The following is a 23097-nucleotide window of genomic DNA, read 5'->3' as shown; positions in this document are numbered from 1 at the left end:
TGGTTGGTAGTCTGTACGACCATACAATACAACAACAACGTTCCAACATACGTGCGGGTTGGGCTCCATAGTGACTCTGGAGTAAGTGTAGGGAAGCTCGCCATACCATGCCGTAAGTCTGGGCTGCTGGTAAGTTACATCTAAGAGAGAAAACACAGGGGCTTTGAGATGGTGTCGTGCGATTTGCCGTGTACCCAGCGAGCGCCAACTACTCTGCCTCGCGTTGTGCAGGAGGCTGTGAGAAATACAGAGGAAGGGCAAGGACGAGCCCGACCCAAGGCTCCGTCCCCCTAGAGGACCCAGGATTCAGGCAGAGGGCAGTGAGGGCTGAAGAAAGAAGGCGTGCTGGCATGAATGGAAGGAGCGAGGGCTCTGAGGTGAGGGTGTGGGACTGACTTGTGTCGGTTATGACATAAGCAAGGGGGAAGGAGCCAACCTGAGGCAAGGAGGGTCTAAAAAGCAGGACATAGAGCCTGGAGCCTCGCAGGGAAGAATCTGTGGCCCCCACATCCGTACAAAAAACAACACACACCGTCTGCCGGGTGCCACTGCTGTGTACTCGGCTTTGATTCTGCAGCACCAACAGCGTGCGGCCAACCACAGCGGGGAGCTGATTGCAGTTGGAAGCTTCTTGTGTCCAACTCACTGACAGGGAGCCACCCACAGATCTGCTATTTCCCCCACAACTGGTACGACTGCTACAGCAATAAGAACAATAATATAAGCAGCTAACATTCACTGATGGCTGCCTATGTATAGGGCATTCTGCTAAGTACTTATCATGCATTACGTCATCTAACTATCACAACAACCATATAAGGTAGGTATTATTATTAGCTCCATTTTACAGATCAGAAAACCAAGGACTAGAAAAGTACTGTAATTTGCTTAAAATTAACAATTTATTTGAATAAAAGTTAGTAATCAAAGCCAAGTCTGCCACCAAAAACCCTACTACAGAAACTGATGGGAGTTAGGAAAAAAAGCCGACTCTTATTCTGATGTCTGAGTTACAAATGAAGCCAGTATACATTGCCTCTTTCTTTACAGAAAATTTAAACTCACTCAACGCACTAGAAAGGAATTGCGTGCTAGAGCACAGGCTCCCCCCAGTGCCCATCTCTGGTATAACAGGTACTGTTCTTTGGGGATGACCATAGAGGAGCAGGTAGAAAATGAGGTCGTCTTTACACGCTCAGGAAAGTACAGACACTAAAGCCACAGGAGGCTGGACTCCTCCAGTGCAACGAAAAGGAGACTAAAAAGCCGGTAAGAAGGACTGCGAAAAAACATATGCCAAGTAGAATCAGAAAAGAAAAAAAATGAAAAAGAAAGCCCTGGAAGTTTTGGTGAAGAAAGAGGAAAGCCGGCACCATCTGAAGGAATAAAGGTAGTGAGCAAGCACAAGGGCAGGTAAGCGTGTTGCCCATAGTTCAGCCAACCCAGTTCAGTCAACCCAAACTCCCTTTGGTTCCTTGGGCTCCCGCCCCATTCTCCTGCCAGGTTCTCTCTGAGCACCGCCTGGGATTTCTTCTGCCCCCTCTGGCTAATCGCTACTTATCCTGGGGGTCTCAGGCAGGCTCTGGCTCTCCGTGTAAGCAGCTGTGGTGAAGAGAGGCAACGGCACTAGAACACACTCCAGCCAGGGAGACCGGGCGGCAACAGCCACGGCAATCTCCGGGACCGACTCACCCTCTCGGATGCCGGTCCTCTGTCTCCAGGGAACATCCCGACAAAGCTGTTCCAATATCCAGTCGGCTTCTTTTAAGTCGACAAAGCCAGGATACAAACGTACCCTTGAAGCAAAAAGGACTGTTATTAACCAAAGAACAGAAAAGACTGGCCTCAAACGCTATCAGAAGAATAAATCAATCTGGACACTGCCTCCTTTTGTGGGCAGACAAAATCACCTCACCCCCCTTCCCACAGCAGGCAGAGCCCAGTCTCACCCAGGTCATGATGCTTCGGACGTAAAATAAACTCCTTCCACGTTCATGCAAATAAAACGAGCATGAAGGAAGGACAAAGGGACTCATGAGCACCCTCACAGACAGGGTTGCCGTGTTGCTCCGGCGCTGCTGAGCTGGGGGCCCTTGGGCTAGTTACCTAACCACTGAACCCTGGTTTTTGTCATCTGCAACGAAGTTGATACCCACCTCATACGGTCACTGGGCAAAGTAAAATAACTAATAAAATGCCTGGCCCTGTGTTATTTTAACAATTGATAGTCTCCCGAGACTTTGCCAATTGTAGGGGAAGCAATCATTTATAATTGTATTAAAATTAAAATATCCAAATAAAGGTTCTTTCTCTCACTGAATGTACACTTGTTTTAGCGATGCCAGGTCAGTTCAAAATCATTTTGGAGATCCTTCCCTTGGAACAAGCTCTTCAACTTTACTCTTTGAAGATGCATTTGGTGTTTTGAAAGAGCCAAAGCTCACCTTAAGCCATACCTGGCTCACAATAAGATGGGACCAAAATAATGCAACTGTTTCCTTGTGTGACAGTTAAACTTGCTTTAAAAGGGAGGTTCCCAAAGGGTTATGACAATAGCAGTGCCACTAGGCTAATTACAGAGACATCTTCTAAGCAATTCATTAGAATATGTCAGTGCTGAAATACTTGTTTTAAATGCCTCATTACTTTATGTTAACAATTAGCACACCCATGCATTAAGGTGATGTTTTCAAATTTTTAAAAAAACGATTAATGTCACTTACCTAGATACGCCTGTGGGTGACAGGCTGATCTCATATACACCCTCTTTGCTAAAGGAACAAAGAACAGACTGGTTAGTGTCAGGCAGAGCAGTACAATCCGCAAGGGGCAGGGCTATCCTCTGGGCCTCCCAAAGCCCCAGCTCGCCAGAGTCACTAAACAACGAGGGTGCGCTGCGGGGTGAGCTTCTTCCACCGCTGAGAGCGGGGGCGAGGGGCAGCACGTCATTAATGGTGTCAGGAACAGAATCCTGACAGGCTCAGACCAGAGAGAAGACTGTAATAAAATGAATTCTGATCCTACCCCTTTCTACCTCATCCACACTTCAGGCTGGTAAAGTCCAGCAAGCTATCACACAAAGGGGTGCCACACAGAGCCCCGCTCTGGAGACTCGGGAACAGGGAGGCACGTAACAGGCAGCAGGGGCTCTGAGAGTCTACTACTTTCAGATCCGTGTCTAACGAGGTTCCGCCTCTGGTTAGAGTCCTTCGAAGGCTCCCACCCACTTTTCAGCATTGCATTGGAGGTCCCCGTGATCTGGCCCCACCCCCTGATGGCCCCCCCTGACTCAACAGCCTCCAGCAACAATTACTGCCTGGGATGTCAAGTACACCACCATGTGCTCATCCCGTGCTTTTCTCCATGCCAGGATGCCTCCCCACCATCCAGCACCCCAAACCTACCCACCCCAGCTCTGGTTCAGTGGGAAATTCTAATTCATCCTTCAAAAATCTCAGCTCAGCATCAACTTCCTGACCTTTAATTCACCCCCATGGTAACACCTCATCCCCTGTGCTACCATAAGACCTTCCACACAAACCTGCTGGTCCATGATACACAGGATTGCAATTTACCCAATTACAGGTGTATTTCATTTACAAGACTGTGGCTACTGACAGGCAAGAAACGGGTTCTTATTCTATTTCCTAGTACCTAGCACATAGTAGTTAGGCAATAAAGCTAAGTGAATGTAATCAAATGTGTAAAAGCACAAAACTCTTGCCGATGCGCAGTGTGCTGAGGTCCGTGTAAGAGAAGCGACCCTGACTGCATTAGTGCCTCTGTCAAGATAACTGTGTCAGATCCTTCTCAGAAAGGTAAGCTGTAGAGGGTAATATAAAGGAACAGTGTCCACACCACCCTCTGCCGTGTGAGTGAGCAGGTCGTGACCTCTGTACTGGCTCTTAGGTAGATGTGTGGGCCCCCCTGAGCCCAAAGGCAGGCAGAACTACAGGCATATATACAGTGTGTATCACATTCCTAACTGTGTTGCCTACAAAGTTTTCCAGAGAGTGAGTACAATGTTTCACCATGCGTTTGGGCTACATTTAGAAGCTGGCTCACTTCAAATGTGAGCCACGCCTCTGGCTAGTAAAAAAAAAAAATCTAGCATAGCTAACTTTGGATAACCAAAATTAGCAAACCCTAGGGTCACGTAGGAACGGGTTCTATTATTTTGCTCCTCACTTGCAAACTCACAACGGCCCATTTTCTCAGTCCGCATGTCCTGTCTGTACCTTATAATGGGTTTCATGGTTTTGTTTATTCTCTTTATCACCAACAGAGACAATATCACATTGGTATTTGTAAAACAATCACAGAACATTAGAGCTACTAAGTGGGCCTTAAGTGATTAAGTACTCCAAACCCTTAATATTAAGGACGAGGAAACTAAAGTCCAGAGAGATGGCAATAAACTACCTAAGAACCAGGTACACAGCTAACTAGTGGCAAGGCCACAACATGCCCTTTCTGAAGGCATGAGGACATCTGTGTTAGTTTCAAGTATCTCTAAGATACACAATTCAACCGTTGACAGCCAAACAGCTTAACAGACTGCTCACGGGCAGTAACATAAGCCTAGTGCTCAACTGCGAACATAAAGAGATGCTTTCCACTGACAACTTATGTACGTCAGATGGAAACTGGAATGCAGAGGAGTCAAAGCATCTTTCAACAAGTTTGAAGAACAAAACATTTTAGACAGATTAATGTAAGAGGAATGTTTCCTATCGTTTCCTTGCTCTGGAACAGTTGTGTGGTTTTAAGAAAGAGACCGTAAGGCCATCTAAATTTCTAGCAGCTGTCATACACATCGCTGGTGAAACAGCGCCTAAAGCGTTCTCTACGAGCCAGGTTTCCATGACTCAGGAGAAAGCCCCCTCAGTCCTAACCTGGGAGGTATTTCAGCTTATTGTCTGCAGACACATTAGTGAGGTAGGGTCAGGAATCTACACCCGTGTCCGCAGTTTGACGTACACATATCTTGTTGCATTTTCCACATCATTAGTACATTCAGAGAGGCTTCTCAAAAGACTAGGTTTAAATACATCTGAGATAAGAAGATCCCAGCCTAAAATGAAGAAACTAATTGAGCTGTTATCTCTTCTAGATGGAAAAACCAGGGTGAGGGAAAGATCTGGGCTCTCCATTTCAACGTGGGCCTCGGTTACCGGAAGGCAGAAAGTGACTTACTCGATCACTCGTGGCTCCGGGGCTCTGCGCACGACCTGCAAGGAAACGAGCAGATCTTACTCCAAACGGCTCCTCGTCCTCAGGGAGGCTGGCTTGCAAGGCTACCAAATCCTCTCATTTCTGGTCAAATATATCAGGTTTAAAACTACCCTTTTTTTAATTCCAAGTTCTAACTATCCCACCAGAAACCCTGGTTTCTGCTCTTCTTAGAACTACTTTATAGTTACTCGTGAGCGCTAAAAGATGGTCTGATTGGAATTAATCCACTTTCCTTACAGCAGCTCTGGAAAAACTTTTCCAGGAGCGCTTTAAAAATAGAAGATATTCCATGAAGGGATTTGAATCATTATTTATAAAGTCACTACTACAGCACAGCGATTTTCAACTGGTGTGCCACCGAAATTTTTTAAACATGCAATACCTGACTATTTAGTCAACGCTGACCTCCTTTCCCTTAGATGGTCAAATAAAAAAATGACACCAGCCAACCTAATAACAGCCTGTCTTGAACCATAAACATATAGGTCATATAACAGAGCTGCATCTTATTGGTCACATCGCATAATAAGGTTGTGTCTGATTGGTTAATTTTTGGTACCAGAAATCCTTATATACAAGTATAGGCACCTGGTTCTTTAAAGTCACTTTGGAGCAAAAAGGGTAGGTAATTACTACTATTACTTTTTTGTAACTCAATCAAAATTATACCTTTTTGGGTCAGATCGACAAAAAAGTATATTTTTTGGTGTGCTGCAAAATTTTAGTAGTTTACGTGTGCCATGAGATGAAAAAATAGCCATTATAGAATGATGGCTGGTTTTTAACTCTTTTTTACACTTTGTTAAAAAGAGTGAATCTTTGCTGTTTTTTACATTCTCCCTTACCCCCATGGAAAAAAAGTCCTCTAATCATGGTATATCTTCTGTGCCAAAAATAAAAATAAAACGTAATTATATATGCCTATAGTTTGGGGGCAGACTACAGAGATTCCTCAGACATACTTAGAAATTGATACTCTACATTTCATTATTCTTATAGTCCTTTAACTTTCCTTCTATTAGTGAATTTACTCAGTCACTATGTGTCTCCTATGGGAATATAACTTCTATAGATAAGCCCTTGCTACTGTTGAAGGGTAGACAAAAATTTACCTGCTGGGGTTCTCTGAACACAAACTGTCTGTCTGAGAGGTGATGCTCCCTGTTCATCCGGGTCTGACCAGGCCTCTGGTGGAGACGGCTCTCGGCAGTGGCCGCTGAAGCAAGAGAGGGGACACGCTCAAACCGGGGGGAAGTCTGCTATCATCACCCTCTGCCGAGGGAGGACCATGAAATCCACTCAGATACGACCTCCAGGACATCTACAAACTAACTAGCAAGGTCTTCCAAAGACCTCAGCCCCCACACTGGAAGGTCTGAGTGTAGTGACTAAACATGAGGAACACGAAAGATCAACCCTTAGCTCCCCGGCAACAAATCCACAAAAAACACCGGCCGCATTTTAAATAATTCCTAACCATCGAAATGGGAGTCCATTATAAACCAAAGGGATGTAAGGAAAAGAGGGAGACGGTTGTCCATGTGCACAGGACCCCCACAGGTTCTTGCCTGGCTTAGCAATGGCCTGGCTCTTAGCAGAGCCGGCCCAGGCCCCCTGCACCCGGGCTCGCCGTCTTTTGTCCTCCATGTTGACTGGGAGGGCTTCTGCTCTCAGCTTTCAGAAGATTTCATTCCTCACATGAACCACACAATGGTTATCTGTTAAAAAAAAAAAAAAAAAAAGATGCTTTTAGTTGGAGTTGTGAGAACTTGTGCTACTAAGGGGTAATTGTAATCCTTTCAGGCAGAGAGATCGCTCAATAGCACCCAGAGCTGCTATATAAAATCACCATCTGTCATCACATCTCAATTAAGAGGCCTACTAAGCACTTAGGGTTGCTGGCGTTAAGGTTTACCTTTTGCAATTGTATTATAGAGCTTTCACTTCATTCACAAAATAGCGCATCTTAAGAAATTCTAAGACCAGGGTTATGAACCACATTCCTCTTATTAGTCCCCAAGAGCAGAACATCAGGAAAGTAATGTTCCACCTCCACGGAAAGTGAGAAACAGGCCAAGACTCAGTTTCCAAGAAGATTTCCATATCCCATTATCACTGGCTGCATCAGACTTCCCTGGCGGCTTGTTAATGACACCCGTGGCCTGTCTCGGAAGATCTGACGCAGGATGGATACAGGGGCAGTAAGCACTGCAGGAGATGGTGACAGGCAGATGTGTACGAGGGCCACAAGGTTAAGTGCCTCGCCCAAAGTCACTCGTGAAACAGACAGCACATATGTTAAGATTCAAATTTTAAGTTATAGTCTTCAGCTAATTGAAAAATCCACTTCATAATGGTCAGTAATGTAATACTAATTTGACATTTTTATCAATAAAATTTTAGTACACAGCAAATACAGAAGCACACAGAGCTACAAAAACAAACAAACAAACAAAGCCAGGGAGTTTTAGGCCATGTATTTTGAAACTACAATCCACTTTTTAAATTTTATTTTTTTAAGATTTTATTTCTAGAGAAGGAGGCAGAACGAGAGGGAGAGAACCATCAATGTGTGGTTGTCTCTTGTGCGCCCCCACTGGGGACCTGGCCCACAACCCAGGGAAGTGCCCTAGACTGGAAATTAAACCAGAGACCCTGTTTCCTAGGCTGGCACTCAATCCACTGAGTCACACCAACCAGGGCTTTAAGAGTCCACCTGAGAAAGTTCCTCATCTCAGGTTCTCAAAGATAACAAACTTATTTTATGGCTTGTTTAGCCTCCCACCCCTGGTAATTGATTTCTGGGCTGGGCCCAGAAATCTGTGGGTTTAACAAATTCCCCAGGTAGTTAAGTATGAAATTCTTCTGATTTAATAAGTGGGGAGATAATAGAGGCTGCCACCTGCCCCAAAAGAGTTAATGGCTACCCTGATGGGTGTAGCTCAGTTGGTTAGGCATGTCGGCAAAGCTAAGGGTTGCTGGTTCCATTCCCAGTCCAAGCACATGCTTGGGTGGGGAATTCCACGCCTTGTCTTGGCGCATCTGAGAGGCAACGGACTGATGTTTCTCTCCCTCTCTTTCTCCCTCCCTCCCTCTTCCTCTCTTTAAAAATAAATATATAAATAATCTTCAAGAGTTAACGGTGGAATCAAAGGCCAACTCTGCAGTCCCGCAAGACGTATAGAGGAAGCCCTCCTACATTTTCTCTCAATTGAGGCCTTAGAAGCTTAACACGACAATTAGCTCTAGTTCTTGCTCCGTTCACGGGTCAGCGATATATATCCGGGTCATTTGTTGAAAATACAGATTCCAGAACCCCATCCCAGGCCTACCGAATTCATGGAGCTCCAAAAGACGGTGAACTAACCCCAGCCTCCACCCCGGGATTTTTTACCCAGAGAAAGCTTGAGAACGCCGCAGCAGGACAAAGAGCAGGGGCTCTGGGGTTAGCCAAGACTCGCTTTGAATCCAGATCTGTCACTTTCCAACGGCATGATCTGTGGCAAATGACTTCACCTGTCTGGGCCTCAGTTTCCTCCTCTGTACACAGGAAACCAATCTCTCTCTCACGGTTGAACTGCAGAGTAAACGAGCGTGACAGGTGAAAGAGGCTGGTCCTCAACAAGGACTAGCAACTTCCCCTACTTTAGACCCTTCTCTTCCAGGAGGCTCAGGATGAGGTCCCGGAGGTCGCGTGGGGAGGGACCTCAGAGGCAGTCCCCACGCCGCCGGCCCCCAGCACCCACCCGTAAACCGGAAGGCCACACCTGCCCGCGGGGGAGGGCGCGCAGGTTCACACGCGCTCGCCCTGGTAAGCAAACTCCAGCCCGCCACCAGCGGTCCGGGGAACCTTAAGAGTGCAGCACAGATTCCAGCAACCCCCAATCACAGACCCCGACGGCAGGCACTTCCTCTTACGTCATGCACCACCATGGCAGCCGCTTCCGGCTCCATCTTCTGGAGTCCGGGCAGCTCCGCGTTCCCGCTCTCGGAGGACCGCGTCGCTTAAGGTGCCGAAGGGAGGGTCGGGTTGGAGGGGAGCGCAGAGTTTGAGGGTTAGGTGGATCCCCGCGAGGAGCCGGGATATGTCGAAGGTGGGAGTGAAGACATCCTTTCTAAGCCAAGGTCCCTCTGGATTTCACCCTCCTACCCCTGCCAACTGGAGGCTTCCCAGCATCTTTTCCCGCCCTAGTGGAAGAGGGAGTTTGGGAACCAGGTGCTAAGCACAAGGATTTGAATTTTACCCTGAAAGCCATGGAGAGTCTAAGGTATACCTCCTCTGTGGTCCCACTGCAGCCCGTGCATACCTCCATCAATAGTATTTACAACAGGATGTGGGACCACGCCTTATTCTTCATGGTTCTCCAGTGCTAAGCAAATTTCGGTTGAGCGAACCGACCTAAGTTTCAGTCCAGACGCAAGCATTCACTATGTGCATAATCTAGGGCAAGTACTCCGCTTCTATATAAAATGGGCATAGCTCCTCTTGGGAGGATTAAAGGAAATAGTGTATTTAAATAATTTAGCACGATGTCTGGTACACAGATAGAAACTCAGATGTTAAGAGTGCCTGTGCCTCATCTGAGTTCTTGAGAAACATCTTTAAAGTGGCTATGTTAAACCATGTATCTTACAGGATGAGAACAGCAGAGGGAGCACCGAATTAACTATTTAGTGCAAGTTATTCTTTACGATAACCAAGGCATAGTCACTGTAAAGTCTTTAAAAGAAGCCTCATATTATTAATATATACAGCTTACCTGCAGGAAGCTCAGTGAACTCCATCAATGTACCTTTTTTTTGCTAATATCAAATCTAATTTTCACAGCACCCATTACTCTTTGCTATACCTTGTGACAGTGACAGAAAAATGACTTATCCTGCAACTGAAAGGAGAGAAAAGTGGTAAGGCCGGACTACAATTTTGATACCCCAGCCCTATCAACTAGTATATAATTTGTCAGTGTCTGCTTCTGGCTCAGGAATCTTGGCTGTATCTTCCAAAGGATGTAATTGATTTCTTTTTCAGTGGTTATGGTTTTGGAACAGGAACAAATAAGTCTGGATTGAGGAGTCTCTAGAAGTAGTGTTTGCCAAGTAAAATCTTTCCAAAACTCAGTACATGGTTCACTTGCATCCAAAATCACTACATCTTTGACAGAATCACTTGCATTCTTACCAAGTGCCCAAGGTGATTCAGATAAATAGAACATTTGAAAACCTTCTGGACACATGTAGGGTGACAAATTGTTCTAGTGTGTCCGGATGGAGGGGTTTCCCAGGATGCGGGACTTTATAAGTACTAAAGCCGGGACAATCCTGGGCAAACTGTTGATCATCTTAGATACATGTGAGTATATAGTATTAGAAAGATAACCTTTTTTTTAGATTTTATTTATTTATTTTTAGAGAGGGAAAGGAGGGAAAAAGAGACAGAGAAACATCAACATGCGGTTGCTAGAAGTCATGGCCTGCAACCCAGGCATGTACCCTGACTGGGAATCAAACCTGCAATGCTTTGGTTCGCAACCCGTGCTCAATCCACTGAGCTACGCCAGCCAGGGCTCAGAAAGATAATCTCGATACATCTTGGCATCTTGGGTTTCCTCATTTCTATTTGGAGGACTTGCTTTTATTGGTGGAGGGTGGGGGGGGGGCGGTGGCAGAGACCATGGAGAGAGAATGGAGGTGAAGTGCATTGCCATTTATTACCGATTCTCAGTTCCAAACCCATCCTTCACTACCCTGCTCACAGTACTGGAACATTTCTTTTTCCATTGAGCCTGGTGTTAAGTTTCATCAGCAGAGGGTGCCAGAGGGACATTAGAAGAGGAAAGGGCTCCACCTATTCCCGGGTGCACCTCTCAGCTTGGTCTTCCATGCATGGTGGGCAGCATTGCTATGGGCTGGATTGCTATGCTAGTTGGATTTACAGCCTTGTTAAGTTTCTCTTGTGAAGTTAAGGCATTAATTGAGAAGGAATGGGGTACCAACACTTGAAATAGGGACACCTGCTTGGGTCCAGATGAAAGTGACAATCTTGAATACCCAAGCCACCCTGAGCCTCCCTTGGCAGTGGGAGTAGCTTGTCCTCCTGTGTCTGAGGAGACTAGCTGAACTTTGCTTGAAACTCCTGTGAAACCCTCACCTGCAGCAGATGATTTGAAGAACGCAGCACAGGTCTGCGCTTCCTTCCTAACAGGTGAGAATGTTTCCAGATTTGTGCCTGCCTTTGTGTTCCGCCTAGACCTAGAGGTAGATCTAACGTAGAGGTTCTTTGAAGTGGCTGCTCCCTCTGTCTACTATTTCTGCATTTTTAGAGTTTTCCCTTTCCCCTGTAGGTAATTATTATGGTTAATAATTCTTTGTTTTATTCCTGTTCGAATTACTATGTAGTTTGTCTGCTTGAGTCCTGTTATAGTATGATTATGGCATCGGGGATTGAGAGCGATGGCTAGCAAGTGGCTGGCCCCAGGGTTGGCCTTACATTGTATGTAACTGGTTTGCCTCTGCTTTGGACCCTCTGCTCTAGTACTCCTCTCCTTTCTCTACCTGAGAGAGCCCTCCTAAAGTCCCAGCAGGTTTTGCTGGTTCCGTTGCCTTGCCTCTCCTCTGAAATCAGTGTTTATCAGCACATAGATGGAAAACCATCTCATCAGAGTCACTAGGGGAATGCTCATAAAAAGTTGCCCTGGCTGGTGTGGCTCAGAGGATTGAGTGCCAGCTTGTGGACTGAACGGTCACTGGTTCAATTCCCAGTCAAGCACATGCCTGGGTTGCAGGCCAGGTCCCCAGTGGAGGCATGCAAGAGGCAACTGATCGATGTACCTCTTGCATGTCAATGTTTCTCTCCCTCTCTTTCTCCCTCACTTGACCTCTCTGTAAAAAGAAATAAATAAAATCTTTTCTTAAAACCCCGAGGATTCCAGGCCACATATCAAGATTCAGAGTCAGCACGGTCTGGGGTAGGGCCCTGCATTTTGCATGTTAACAGTGCCTGGTTTGATTTCACAAGAATCTTCAGGAGTTCTCGCTGCCTTTTCCAGCTGCTGCTTTCTCCAGGTGATCACTTTTCCACTCAACAGTTATTTCATCCCCTGGATGGCAAACAGGTCAATATGTTAGGTGTTAATGGCTCTTAGAACTCATTCTGGGTGAGTCACACACTGCGGCCTATTTTCAGTTGCCGATTTTCACTCTGGACTCTTGCCCAACATTCCGTTTCAATCATGTGCCACTTGGGGAGCGCCTGCTGCTGAATTCCTAAGACAATCCAATCCAAGGAAAATAATGGCACGTCATGCTAATAGCTCCCAGCGAAGGTGTTGCAGAGAGAAATTCCCAGCGTATGTCTCACTGCCCAAGGCTTAGCAGTTCCCAGCTTGAGGAAGGAGGGTGGGACAGGAACCTGCCAACTCGACAGTGTGTTCATGTGGAGGCTTTCAAGCCTTGCCAACTTGAAACAACACTGATGAAGAGAGGATGCTTCCCCAGACTCCAGACAGGAACGCCTCCTGTTCAGGGCCCAGCATGACTGCAGATGCTGCCAGAGATAAAACCTTCCAGGAACCACAGTGTAAACCATGCAAAGTACAATCAAAACAGGGCTATTCCTGAAATGATATACGGAGCCATCTTTTGGGACCTCATACCTGGATTTTCTTTCAATGACTTCAAAAGTGAAGGCTTGGTAGCAAAATAGTACAGTATGGAATATGGAAATTCTTTGTACTATCTGTTCACTTTTCCTGTAAGCCTAAAATGAAAATTAAATGTACAGTCTATTAATTAAAAAAAGACAATTAGCCCTGGCTGGTGTGGCTCACTTGGTTGGAGTGTCATCCCGTCACTGAGAAGTTATGGGTTCGATCCCCGGTCCCAGTGAATACAATCCCCTGGCTGGGTGTGTATGGGAGGCAACCAATTATTTCTCACATCAATGTTTCTCTCCCTCCCTTTCCCTCTTTCTAAAAGCAATGAAAAAAAAAATGTCCTCAGGTAAGGATTTAAAAAAGGCAATAGAAAACATCCAAACTAAAGCATAGAGGAAAAAAGGTGGAATACTCAGTAGGGGCTTCTGGCAGTACAGCTGAATAACACAACAACCATACCGAGTGGCCACAGTCCCTATGGATGCTGGTTCGAAGCTGTGTGTATGGCCCCTCTGTTCTCTGCAGTAATTTAAAACTTTCCCTTTGTTGTTCTATCATGTATCTGTTAGCTCACACCGTACTGAACCCCTACCTTGAAGAAATGTAAAACAAGTAATTACCCCAAATCCTGCAAAATGAGTCGGTTACTACTCTATACAATTTACTGCAAGACTGGAGTCACAAAAGATAAGTGATATTTCCAAGGGCAAGAAAACAAACCAAAGGGGAAAAAAAGCATAAGAAACAAATCAGAGCGAGAAGCAGTTGGCAGTAAGAAAACAAGAAATCAGTGGTTGCCCCTTGGGGGAAACAGCAGACCCCGCTAGGAGCAGGAGAGTAACGCTTGAGATGATCTGAAGGTGAGACAACTAAGCCGGAGACGCCAGCACCGAGTCAGGTGCCCCCAGTGCAGGAGAGCTCCCGGCTGCTGGCTGCTGAACTCGGAAGCAAAGCGTTTATCTCTGAGGAAGAACGCCCCCACGTAGCCCTCAGGGTTCTTCTCCAGGTTACAATCAACCAAATAGGATTTCAAAATTAAAAAAAGAAGAAGAAAACAAACCACTTTGAATGAGAGTCAGGAGACATACAAACAGTAGATTTAGACTCCTAAGAATCTCAAGGATAAGAATCTACCAGATATAGAATATAAAATGCCAATGTGTGAAGTACTTCCATAAAATTTTAAAAGTACATGAAAAGTGAGCAAAGCATTATGAAACTACCAAGAAACAAGACCAACTAGAACTTTTAAACAGAAAAAAAAAATAGCAGTAATTAGCTTTAATAGGTAAAATATGAAGAAAGAATTACAGAACCGGAATACATATGTAAACAGGTTAGGCAGGATGCAGCTCAGGGGACAAGAAAGATGGGAAATGGGAGAAAGGTTATGAGACAGAATGAAATATGACGTTTATAACTAGAGACTGGAAGACAATGGGAATTTTTCAGAAAAGACCAAAGATATAATTCTTAGATACAGGAAGCACAATATAAAACCAAGTGTGATAAGGCATAAATCAAGACTATTCTCTCACGTTTGGAGGTCAGAAGTCCAAAATCAGTTTCTAGATCAAAGTCAAGGTGCTGGCAGGGCCCCACATTGTCCAGAACCTCTAGGAGGAGGAGTTCATTTCTTGCCTTTCCAGCTTCTGGTGGCTGGTAGCTTTCCTTAGCTTGTGGCTGCATTGTTCTGACCTCTGCCTCTCTGGTCACATTGCCTTACACTCCTGTGTGCAAAATTTCTCTGCTTCTCTTACTAAGGATGCTTGCGATTGCACTTAGGGCCTGTCTGGATAATCTAAGAAAATCTCAAGATCCCTAAATTAATCATGTCTGCAAACACCCTTTTTAAAATGTAAGGTAACATTTACAAGGTACATGGATAAGGACCCAATGTCTTCAGGGGCCATTATTCAGCCTTCTGCAATTATATATGGAAATATAGCCCTGGCTGGCATGGCTCAGTGCACAGAGCACCAGCCTGCAAATCAAAGGGTTGCCAGTTCAATCCCCAATCAGGGCACATGTCTGGGATGTGGGCCAGGTCCCCAGTTGGGGGTACTCGAGAGGCAACCACACATGGATGTTTCCCTCTCTACCCCTCTCCTTAAAAATAAATAAAATCTTTTTTTAAAGGGAAATGTGTATCTGTTTATATACATAAAAGTATACATCAGGAAATATATATGTATTTACTTTACACCAAGCTGGGTTGAGCCCTTTAACAGTACTGATTCCTGCCCACAGCACTCTCTGAGATGGGCCATTGGTATTTCCATTTTTCAGGAGGCAAAAGCCGAGGCAAAAGCCAAGGCAAAGAGAGACTATAAGTTGCCCAAGCTATATCATACTCATGTTTTCTGACCAGAATGCAGGTATTTAGAAATCATAACAAAAGATTTTTTAAAACTTTTTACTTAGGAATAATTTAAGATTCACAGGACATTTGCAAAAACAGGATAATTTCCATATACCCTTCACCTAGATTCTTCAAATATTAATATTTTGCTATATTTGCTTGATCATTTTTTAACCCTTTGAGGTCAGGTTGCATATACAATGCCTCATCATCCCTAAACACTGTAATATGCATTTTCTAAAAATCGAGGACTTTTCCTAAGTAACCACAGTACAGTGATCAAACTCTGGAAATTAACTTTGATGTGATGCTGTTATCGAATCTATAGTTCTCACTCAATTTCACCAATTGTCTCGAAAGTGTCCTTTATGGCAAAAAAAAAAAAAAAAGTTTCCCCTCCGCTAGAATACAATCCCAATCATGTGCTACATTTTTCAGATTTCTTTAATCTGAAATGTTTGACAAGTCTAGGCTGGTTATTTGTTAGACTATTCCTCAATTTAGGTTTTTCTGATATTTCTTCTTGATTAGACTCAAGTTATGCATTTGCGGCAGGAATCCACATAAACGATATCTTCAGTCTATCATATCACAACGCACATAATGTAAAATTCATATTAATGGTTACATGAATGCAACTTTTTAAAAGAAAATACATTTGTAAAAACTTTGCGCTTTTAAAAACTTAAGATTGTGCTTTTAAAAAACATTTCTAAGTAACCCATACGTCAAGGGAATCATAATGTAAATTTTTAAATATTAGCTCGGAGAAATAGTGAGTACATGTACATTTGTGTACACACACATACAAATTGTGGGGTGTAGCAAAAGATAATAAAAAATACTTAGAGCCTTCGATGTTAGTGTAAAGTAGAAAAATAGTAAACGTGAATCACAGGTCCAGTTTCTGAAGAAAAACAGCAGGCCCTGGCTGGGTGGCTCAGTTAGTTGGAACATCATCTCACACCAAAAGACTGTAGGTTTGACTCCCAGTCAGGTGTGTATGGGAGGCAACAGATCAATGTCCCTCTCCCTCTCTCTCTAAAAATCAGTAAACATATTCTTGGGCAGGGCTTAAAAAAAAAAGAAAAATAATAGGAGGCTTCTGGTTCAGATGGAGGAGTAGGTAAACACACCTTGCTTCTATGCACAACTAGACTACAAAACAAATGTCACCCAGAATCGGCAGAAATCCAGCTGTGCGGAAGTCTGACAACCTTCTTTAAATCTTACTCTGCCAAATGTAGTAGGACTTAAAGAAGGCTTATTCATCCAGCCAGGTAGGAGGGTGGAGGCTCAGATACCCGCAAAGAAGCCCAGAGAAGTGGAAAGGCAGGGAGAGATGCAGAGTGGCACGGAGAGGGGCCAAGATGAGGAATGGGCGGTCCCACATCCACATGTGGTAGATAAAAATCAGGAGGGACACCTTGGGAGTGAGGGGTCCAGCCCCAGACCAGACCACCCAGCCCAGGGCTCCAACACCATGAAGATAAGTCCCCATAACTTCTGGCTGTAAAAACGATTGTGGGTTGGGGCAGCAGAAGAAACAGTGGGAGTCTCAGGACCCCTTGTCTTAAAGGACCTGCAAAGGACTTTGGACTTATGCACACTCATTCCCTCTAGGCTTTAGCATCAGGGCAACAGCTGGAAGGGCACCAGTGGCATTCGGGGAGAGAGTGAAGTGAGTGGCATCAGAGCAAGTGCCAGGAGACAGCTTCCTCCTGGGCAAAACTCCAGAGGCCAGACAGTGGCACTGTCCTCTTTCTGAGCACCCCTCCACACAGAAGCACAAAACGGTGACATGAGTTACCTCACCCTGGCTCCACCCCATCCAACTTACAGGTGTGCTTTTCTACAATAGACCACGCTACTAAGACAGGGAGTCCAAGCAGCTCTACCTAATACAGAGAAACAAACACAGGGAAGCTGCCAAACTGAGGAGACAAAGAAATGTGGCCCAAATGAGAGAACAGAGGAAAACTCCAGAAAAACAACTAAATGAAATGGAGATAAGCAACCTATCAGATGCTGAGTTCAAAACACTGGTTATAAGGATGCTGAAGAATTTATTGGGTACTTCAACAGCATAAAAAAAAGACTTAGGCAGAAATGAAAGGTACATTAAGTGAAATAAGGAAAAATCTACAGGGAACCAACAGTGGAAGGGATGAAGCTGAGAATCAAATCAATGATTTGGAACATAAGGAAGAAAAAAAACAGTCACTCAGAACAGCAAGAAAAGAATGTAAAAAAACAAGGATAGGCTAAGGTGCCTCTGGGACAACTTCAAACGTACCAACATCCAAATTATAGGGGTGTTGGAAGGTAAAGAGAAAGAGCAAGCAATTGAAAACTTATTTGAAAAAATAACAAAAGAAAAATTCCCTAATTTGATGAAAAAAATATATAAACATGCAAGTCCAGGAAGCACAGAGTCCCAAACAAGATGGAAGCAAAGAGGCCCACCCCAAGACACATCACAATTAAAAAGCCAAAGGTTAAAGATAAATAGAGAAGTTTAACAGCAGCAAGAGAAAAGCAGAGAGTTACCTACAAAGGAATTCCCAAAGACTGTTAGCTGACTTCTCAAAAGAAACCTTGCAGGCAAGAAGAGACTGGCAAGAAGTATTCAAAGTGATGAAAAGCAAGGACCTGCAACCCAGATAACTCTATCCAGCAAAGCTGTCATTTAGAAGGGAAGGGCAGATAAAGTGCTTCCCAGACAAAGCAAAGTTAAAGGAGTTCATCATCACATAGCCATTATTATATGAAATGTTAAAGGGGAATATATAAGAAAAAGCTCAAGACTATGAGCATTAAAATGGCAACAATTTCACAACTATCAACAATTGAATCTAAAAAACAAACTAAGCAAACAGGCAGAACAGAAACAGAATCACAGACATGAAGATCATTTGAAGGGTTATCAGCTGGGAGAGGGAAAGAGGGCAAATGGGAGAGAAGGATGAAGAAGTACAAATCAGTAGGTACAGAATAGACGGGGATTTTAAGAACACCATGGACATGAACTCGGGGAGATTGCTGGAGGGAGTGGGGATTCTGGGCAGAAGAGGGCAAAGGGGAAAAAATCAGGACAACTGCAATAGCATAATCAATAAAATACATTTTTTAAAAGAAAAATAGAACCCCCAGAAAGCAGAACATAAAAAGAGCAGGGAGGATCAATAAAGCCAAATCTTGGTTCTTTAAAAAAAACTAATAAATAAACTAACTTCTGACAAAATGTAAGGAAGAGACAGCAAGAAGACACGAACAATACCAGAAAAAGACATCAGGTACATATCCAGCAGTGGCTTAAAAACTAAGAAAATTCCTTTAATTACTTTATGCTAATAAATTTGGAAAGAAATGGGTAAATACTTAGAAAATAATTTTTCCGCCCAAAATTGACTCAAGAAAAAATAGAAACCTTGAGTGGTCTCATTACCACTAAAACAATCAACAGTTAAAAAATCTTTCCATGAATAAATACTAGGGCCAGATAGTTTTTATCAACTTTCAAGGAAAAAAATTGTTCCAATCTTTTACAGATTCTCCCAGAGAACAGTTAAATAGGCAACACTTCCCGGCTCATTTAATGAAATTACAATCTTGATATGAAAACCCCACTTCCTAAATATAGCTGTAAAATTTCCAAAACAAATACCAGCGAACTGAATTCAGCGGTGTATAAAAACTGTAAAATATGACCGAGACTGGGAAGGTGATTCCATACTAGAAAGTCATAACTAAATTAAGATCATGAAATCTCGAGGAAATGCATCACCTAACATACAGCTCCACTGTGTATGTCCTCCCAGCTGTCCTTGGAACGTGCTGGGCATGCTCCCTCCGTGGGCTCTCGGCACAGGCCGGTCTGCCCCAAATGCCCCTTCCCCGGGTAACTGAAAGGCCTGCCCAAGACTGTTGTTCAGAGACCCCCCCCTCACTAGAGCCTACTCTGCATTCCTTCTGGGCAGTCACACCCCTCCCGCCCTGACACACTGACTCCCCATCCTCCCAACCCTGCTTCACCTTTCCTCCTAGCACATGGCACTTACGCTCCATTAGGATGATTCCTTTTGCTTATTGTCTGTTTCCCTCCTTTGCTCCCTGCCCTCCTCCCAACACAAATGTGAGCAGTATCGGGGTGAGCATTTTTGTCTGCCGTGTTCACTGCAGTTTCTCTGGCACCCAGAAGAGTCCGTGGCACGTGGTCGGCACTCCATTAGCACACCCAAGGGTCTGCCTAGAACCTTTGTAACAAGACCAGCTTGCTTCTATCCTTTCAGGATGACCTTGTGTAGGACCGAGTTGGCTTATTTTTCAATGGCACATACACCAAGAGAGTGGACAAAGCTGTAATAGGCCATTCATCACATTACAAGTTTTCATCTGATACATTTGTGTCCATGCTAGACACGTGTTCTGTTCTTAGATGCATTCACACAAATCTCAAGAGAAAGACCTACATTTTCACAAGGGAATTCAAAGCCTGACCACGCATATATGTTCTGCACCATGAGATGAATGACACCAACATGCCAATCTAAAAGCATTAGGATGTCACAAAGTAGTGAGTCCTTAACATGTTTAAAAATTAATTTTGTTCCCCACAAATTCAATTAAAAGGCTTTGATCATTTGTTTTGACACTGGTAAACTACAGGGATAAACAGCGGAATCCAGGAGCACCTAAATCTGAGGTAGCTTTTTACGTTAGTAGACCGAGGCACTTATAGTACGACTTGAGCTCACTTTATTCTCGTAAGGTAGTATCACAGTAAATCTTTTCTTTCACATTGAATCCACACCATCTGTACTGGTATCAGCACCGATGTTCCCTCCGGATCAAGTTCAATTTTATTGTATTTAGGCGCCATAAATATCAAATGAGAAATCAGAATTCATCTCTTTAGGGCAGGACCACAGTCAAGGAAATGGAGGCCAACAATATCCCCTTTAGCATCTATTTATTTATTCCCAGTGCGAGTGGGACCCACACAGTGACAAAGGGGAGTGGCACACGTCATTACGTGTGCAGGCTGATTCCTCCCACGTCCCCCATGCCGTTTCACTGAACGGGGAATGACAGACCAATAAATTAGAATCTGCTTTCTGTGCGGTGAGGGGAGCTGATTCTACATGAATAATCGATACTACCTTCTACTCTATGTTTTTTGGGCTCAAACCTTATCTAGCACATTTCAGACAATCAAGTCGATATAGAATTAAGTCTAAAAAAATGATGTTTCACTGTGTTGAAGGTTTGGAGAACATCAGTTGCTCTTTTAGTACAATTTTTCTCTCATGTGCCTGGAAACATGGATTTTCATTCCATCATCTTCAACACTGAGTGTCGAATAGATGAGGGTATCTGCTAAGGTGAGGCAGTCAAAGCCATAGCTCAGAAGTGTTGAGATTGCTAAGGGGTTTCCTAGCCAGAGCATAGCTTTTCTAATGGGCGTACAAGGAAAAGTCTTTTGTATACTTGTAAGCCAATCCCTCCCCATCTCTGCCAACTTTCCACCAATAACCACCCCCACAATCATCAACCAGCCAATCAACCAACCAACCAGTGTGTGAAAGGAGATGAAATACTGCCTGGGCGATTGTGGTTTCAACAAAATGAAAGAGAGAGAAGGCAATGTGTTTCAGAAAGCTACATTTATTCCATTTAAATGACTAGTCCTTATTCTGAGATTATGTTCTTCCTCCTTTTTGTATGCCAAAATGTCTTTTATATAATGATGGTAAATTTGATTTTCTGTTTTTGTTGTATGTCCTTAGCTGACAAAATTTAAAGCTAGAAACGCTTAAATACCCCGATTAAGAATTTTTTTCTTTAATTTACTGGTGCTTAAAACTCAGAACCTTAGGGCCGGAGCCTAGGGAAAGACCCACCTTTTAGGTTGAACGTTTCACAACACACATTATTGCCTGGCAATTTCCCCGAACGGGCATGCGGCAGAATAAAAGTAAGACTTCATTTATATTATTAAGCCAGTGTAAAAATGGCCTGAAGTTCCAGCACCAAAGAGATATATTTCCAATCAACACCGTGGTTATATCATCTCTCTCATTAACACGAACTATATCAATTATCTATAGACTGCCAATGTAAGAGTGCGATGCCACTTCTCTGATGTCACTCTTCTAGGAATAGCCTGTCACACAGGCGAGCAGTGTGACTGCAGTGTGGAAACCGAAGCAGCTGGTCCCAGCAGGCCCCCTCCTGGGTCAGGGTTTCAGTGACACTCCAGGTGGCCGCCAGGCTCCATGGACATTTTGGCCCTTGAACCTGTATAAATCATACCGTACAGCATTCCACAATGACACACAGTTGAACTGAGAACAAGTATGTATTAGACAAAAGCATATTTTCATGGGCTACGTGTGTAAGAAAACGCCCAAATTTCATGAATTGTGTTTATGTCATTAACTACGTTGGGAGAAAGGAAAGTTGCATATAAACATACAAACCGGGACAGGCCTTTAGAAAAGCTTACAGAGAACTATGCAAATTGCTGTAGGCCCTCCCATAAGTGAATCTGTTAATCTCTAGTCCCCCAAATTGTTAAAGACAAGAATGAGTAGCTGGCCGTGACTTTTAATAGTGTGTTTCAGAGAAAATCCCTGAATCGTCATTGGCATTTTGGGCCAGATGAAACTGTTGGGGTCGTGCGCCACCCCATCATTCTGTGATTTGCTGTGATTGTGTTCCTTCCTATTAAGTTGTTCTTGTTAATATTAGTTCTACATCCAATTGGTAGGAGCACTTCCATTACGCTACAAAATAACTGCTGGCAGCAACCAGAATATATGCATCAGAAACTCATGCTTTCTTCCCGAATCTGACCACATTCAGCCGTACTGGGAACTATTAAAACAACCAAGGATTTGGGAGCTGGGGGTGTGTGTGGGGGGCAGGGGGGACCTGTAGTGCTGTGCATGGGCTGGTGTTGTTCATGGGCTGGAGTGCACAGCCAGGGCACCTGATGCAGTGGCCGATGCCTAGTTCTTCTTGGCTTTCTTCAGATGGCGAGACCGCAAGGACTTGTTAAAATTCATGATCACTTTAAAATATAACCAAGAAGGCAGGATTGAGAACAGTGAGCCCTAGGAAAAGAAATGGGGAGATATGTAATTATAGCCTACAATTTGAGCTAAATTAAAATATACGATCTTTTGTTTCATTATAATGTTTTTTATTTATAGGCAGATTTTAGAGTTCTTGGGTGTTTAAAATAAAACAGACGAATCGTTAGTACGTCTAGACAATGTATAGGTTAATATATCACATATTATTTTGTGACTCAGTGGGGGGAAAAACCCACAAAACCCACGTGCCAGTTTGGGACTTAGAACTCCACCTACCATCAGAGAATGGACCGGGTATCCGTTGGTTCGGGACTTCAAGCCCACCGTCTTCAGCGCCGACTTCACGTATGTCTCCGAAGAGGGTACTTGTAAAGTTGCCTTTCGGATTTTAGCCAATTTTGTAGCCACGAAGAACGGCAGGACACTCTGGAAAGGCAACACCCCCCCGCCCCCAGAAAAAACATACCATTGGTTAGAAGGCCACACACTCGGGGCTCGCTGTCACGCTCGCCTGCTGTGCGTGGCAGGAACACTCCGAGGAACAAGGAAGTCTGAGTCTTTGGGGGCGGGGGGGGGGGGGGGGGGGGAGGAGCAGCCATCCACGGCCGGCCGCTCAGAACACGTGTTGGTGGGAAACAAATGGCAATAAATCAATCTCTCAACCAAGCAGAATTTGAGACTGGAGAGAGTTTTAAAAATAAGCAGGACACCTTTTTGAACATTGAGAGAGAAGGATTACAGAAGTCTA

The 23097-nt window shown here is 44.2% G+C and overlaps 2 protein-coding genes and 1 long non-coding RNA gene across 8 annotated transcripts in view; 1 reads left to right on the top strand and 2 right to left on the bottom strand.

Moving 5' to 3' along the window:
* The window catches only part of ALKBH3 (alkB homolog 3, alpha-ketoglutarate dependent dioxygenase), a 32518-nt gene extending 23420 nt beyond the window's left edge, over positions 1-9098 (bottom strand). The window contains exons 1-7 of one of the 5 annotated variants that reach the window (XM_036029267.1): positions 9003-9098; positions 6804-6953; positions 6348-6451; positions 5197-5231; positions 2724-2771; positions 1693-1796; positions 52-140 (exon numbers count right to left, since the gene is read on the bottom strand). In XM_036029267.1, coding sequence (XP_035885160.1) covers positions 52-140; positions 1693-1796; positions 2724-2771; positions 5197-5231; positions 6348-6451; positions 6804-6882 — 459 coding nt within the window. In that variant the 5' untranslated portion in view covers positions 6883-6953; positions 9003-9098. Of the gene's footprint in view, positions 1-51; positions 141-1692; positions 1797-2723; positions 2772-5196; positions 5232-6347; positions 6452-6803; positions 6957-8629 lie in introns of all 5 variants that reach the window. The other 4 variants (XM_028516475.2, XM_036029268.1, XM_036029270.1 and 1 more) reach the window with 4 other exon arrangements.
* Positions 9099-9185: 87 nt separating this feature from the next.
* On the top strand, positions 9186-13032 carry LOC118501333. Of its 2 annotated transcripts, none has more exons than XR_004903967.1 (4): positions 9186-9329; positions 10064-10140; positions 11195-11437; positions 12282-13032. It is a non-coding gene; the product is annotated as an uncharacterized LOC118501333 (long non-coding RNA). The 2 variants fall into 2 exon arrangements; XR_004903968.1 differs by having other exon boundaries at positions 9187-9329; positions 11312-11437.
* Positions 13033-20900: 7868 nt separating this feature from the next.
* HSD17B12 (hydroxysteroid 17-beta dehydrogenase 12) overlaps positions 20901-23097 on the bottom strand; it is a 147269-nt gene continuing 145072 nt past the window's right edge. The window contains exons 10-11 of the mRNA XM_028516235.2: positions 22626-22775; positions 20901-22367 (exon numbers count right to left, since the gene is read on the bottom strand). Coding sequence (XP_028372036.1) covers positions 22263-22367; positions 22626-22775 — 255 coding nt within the window. The 3' untranslated portion in view covers positions 20901-22262. The remainder of the gene's footprint in view (positions 22368-22625; positions 22776-23097) is intronic.

This window comes from Phyllostomus discolor, chromosome 6 (assembly GCF_004126475.2).
Source record: "Phyllostomus discolor isolate MPI-MPIP mPhyDis1 chromosome 6, mPhyDis1.pri.v3, whole genome shotgun sequence".
Classification (NCBI taxonomy): domain Eukaryota; kingdom Metazoa; phylum Chordata; class Mammalia; order Chiroptera; family Phyllostomidae; genus Phyllostomus; species Phyllostomus discolor.
The sequence above is the reverse complement of the archived record's forward strand: the minus strand, read 5'-3'. Positions and strand labels throughout refer to the sequence as shown.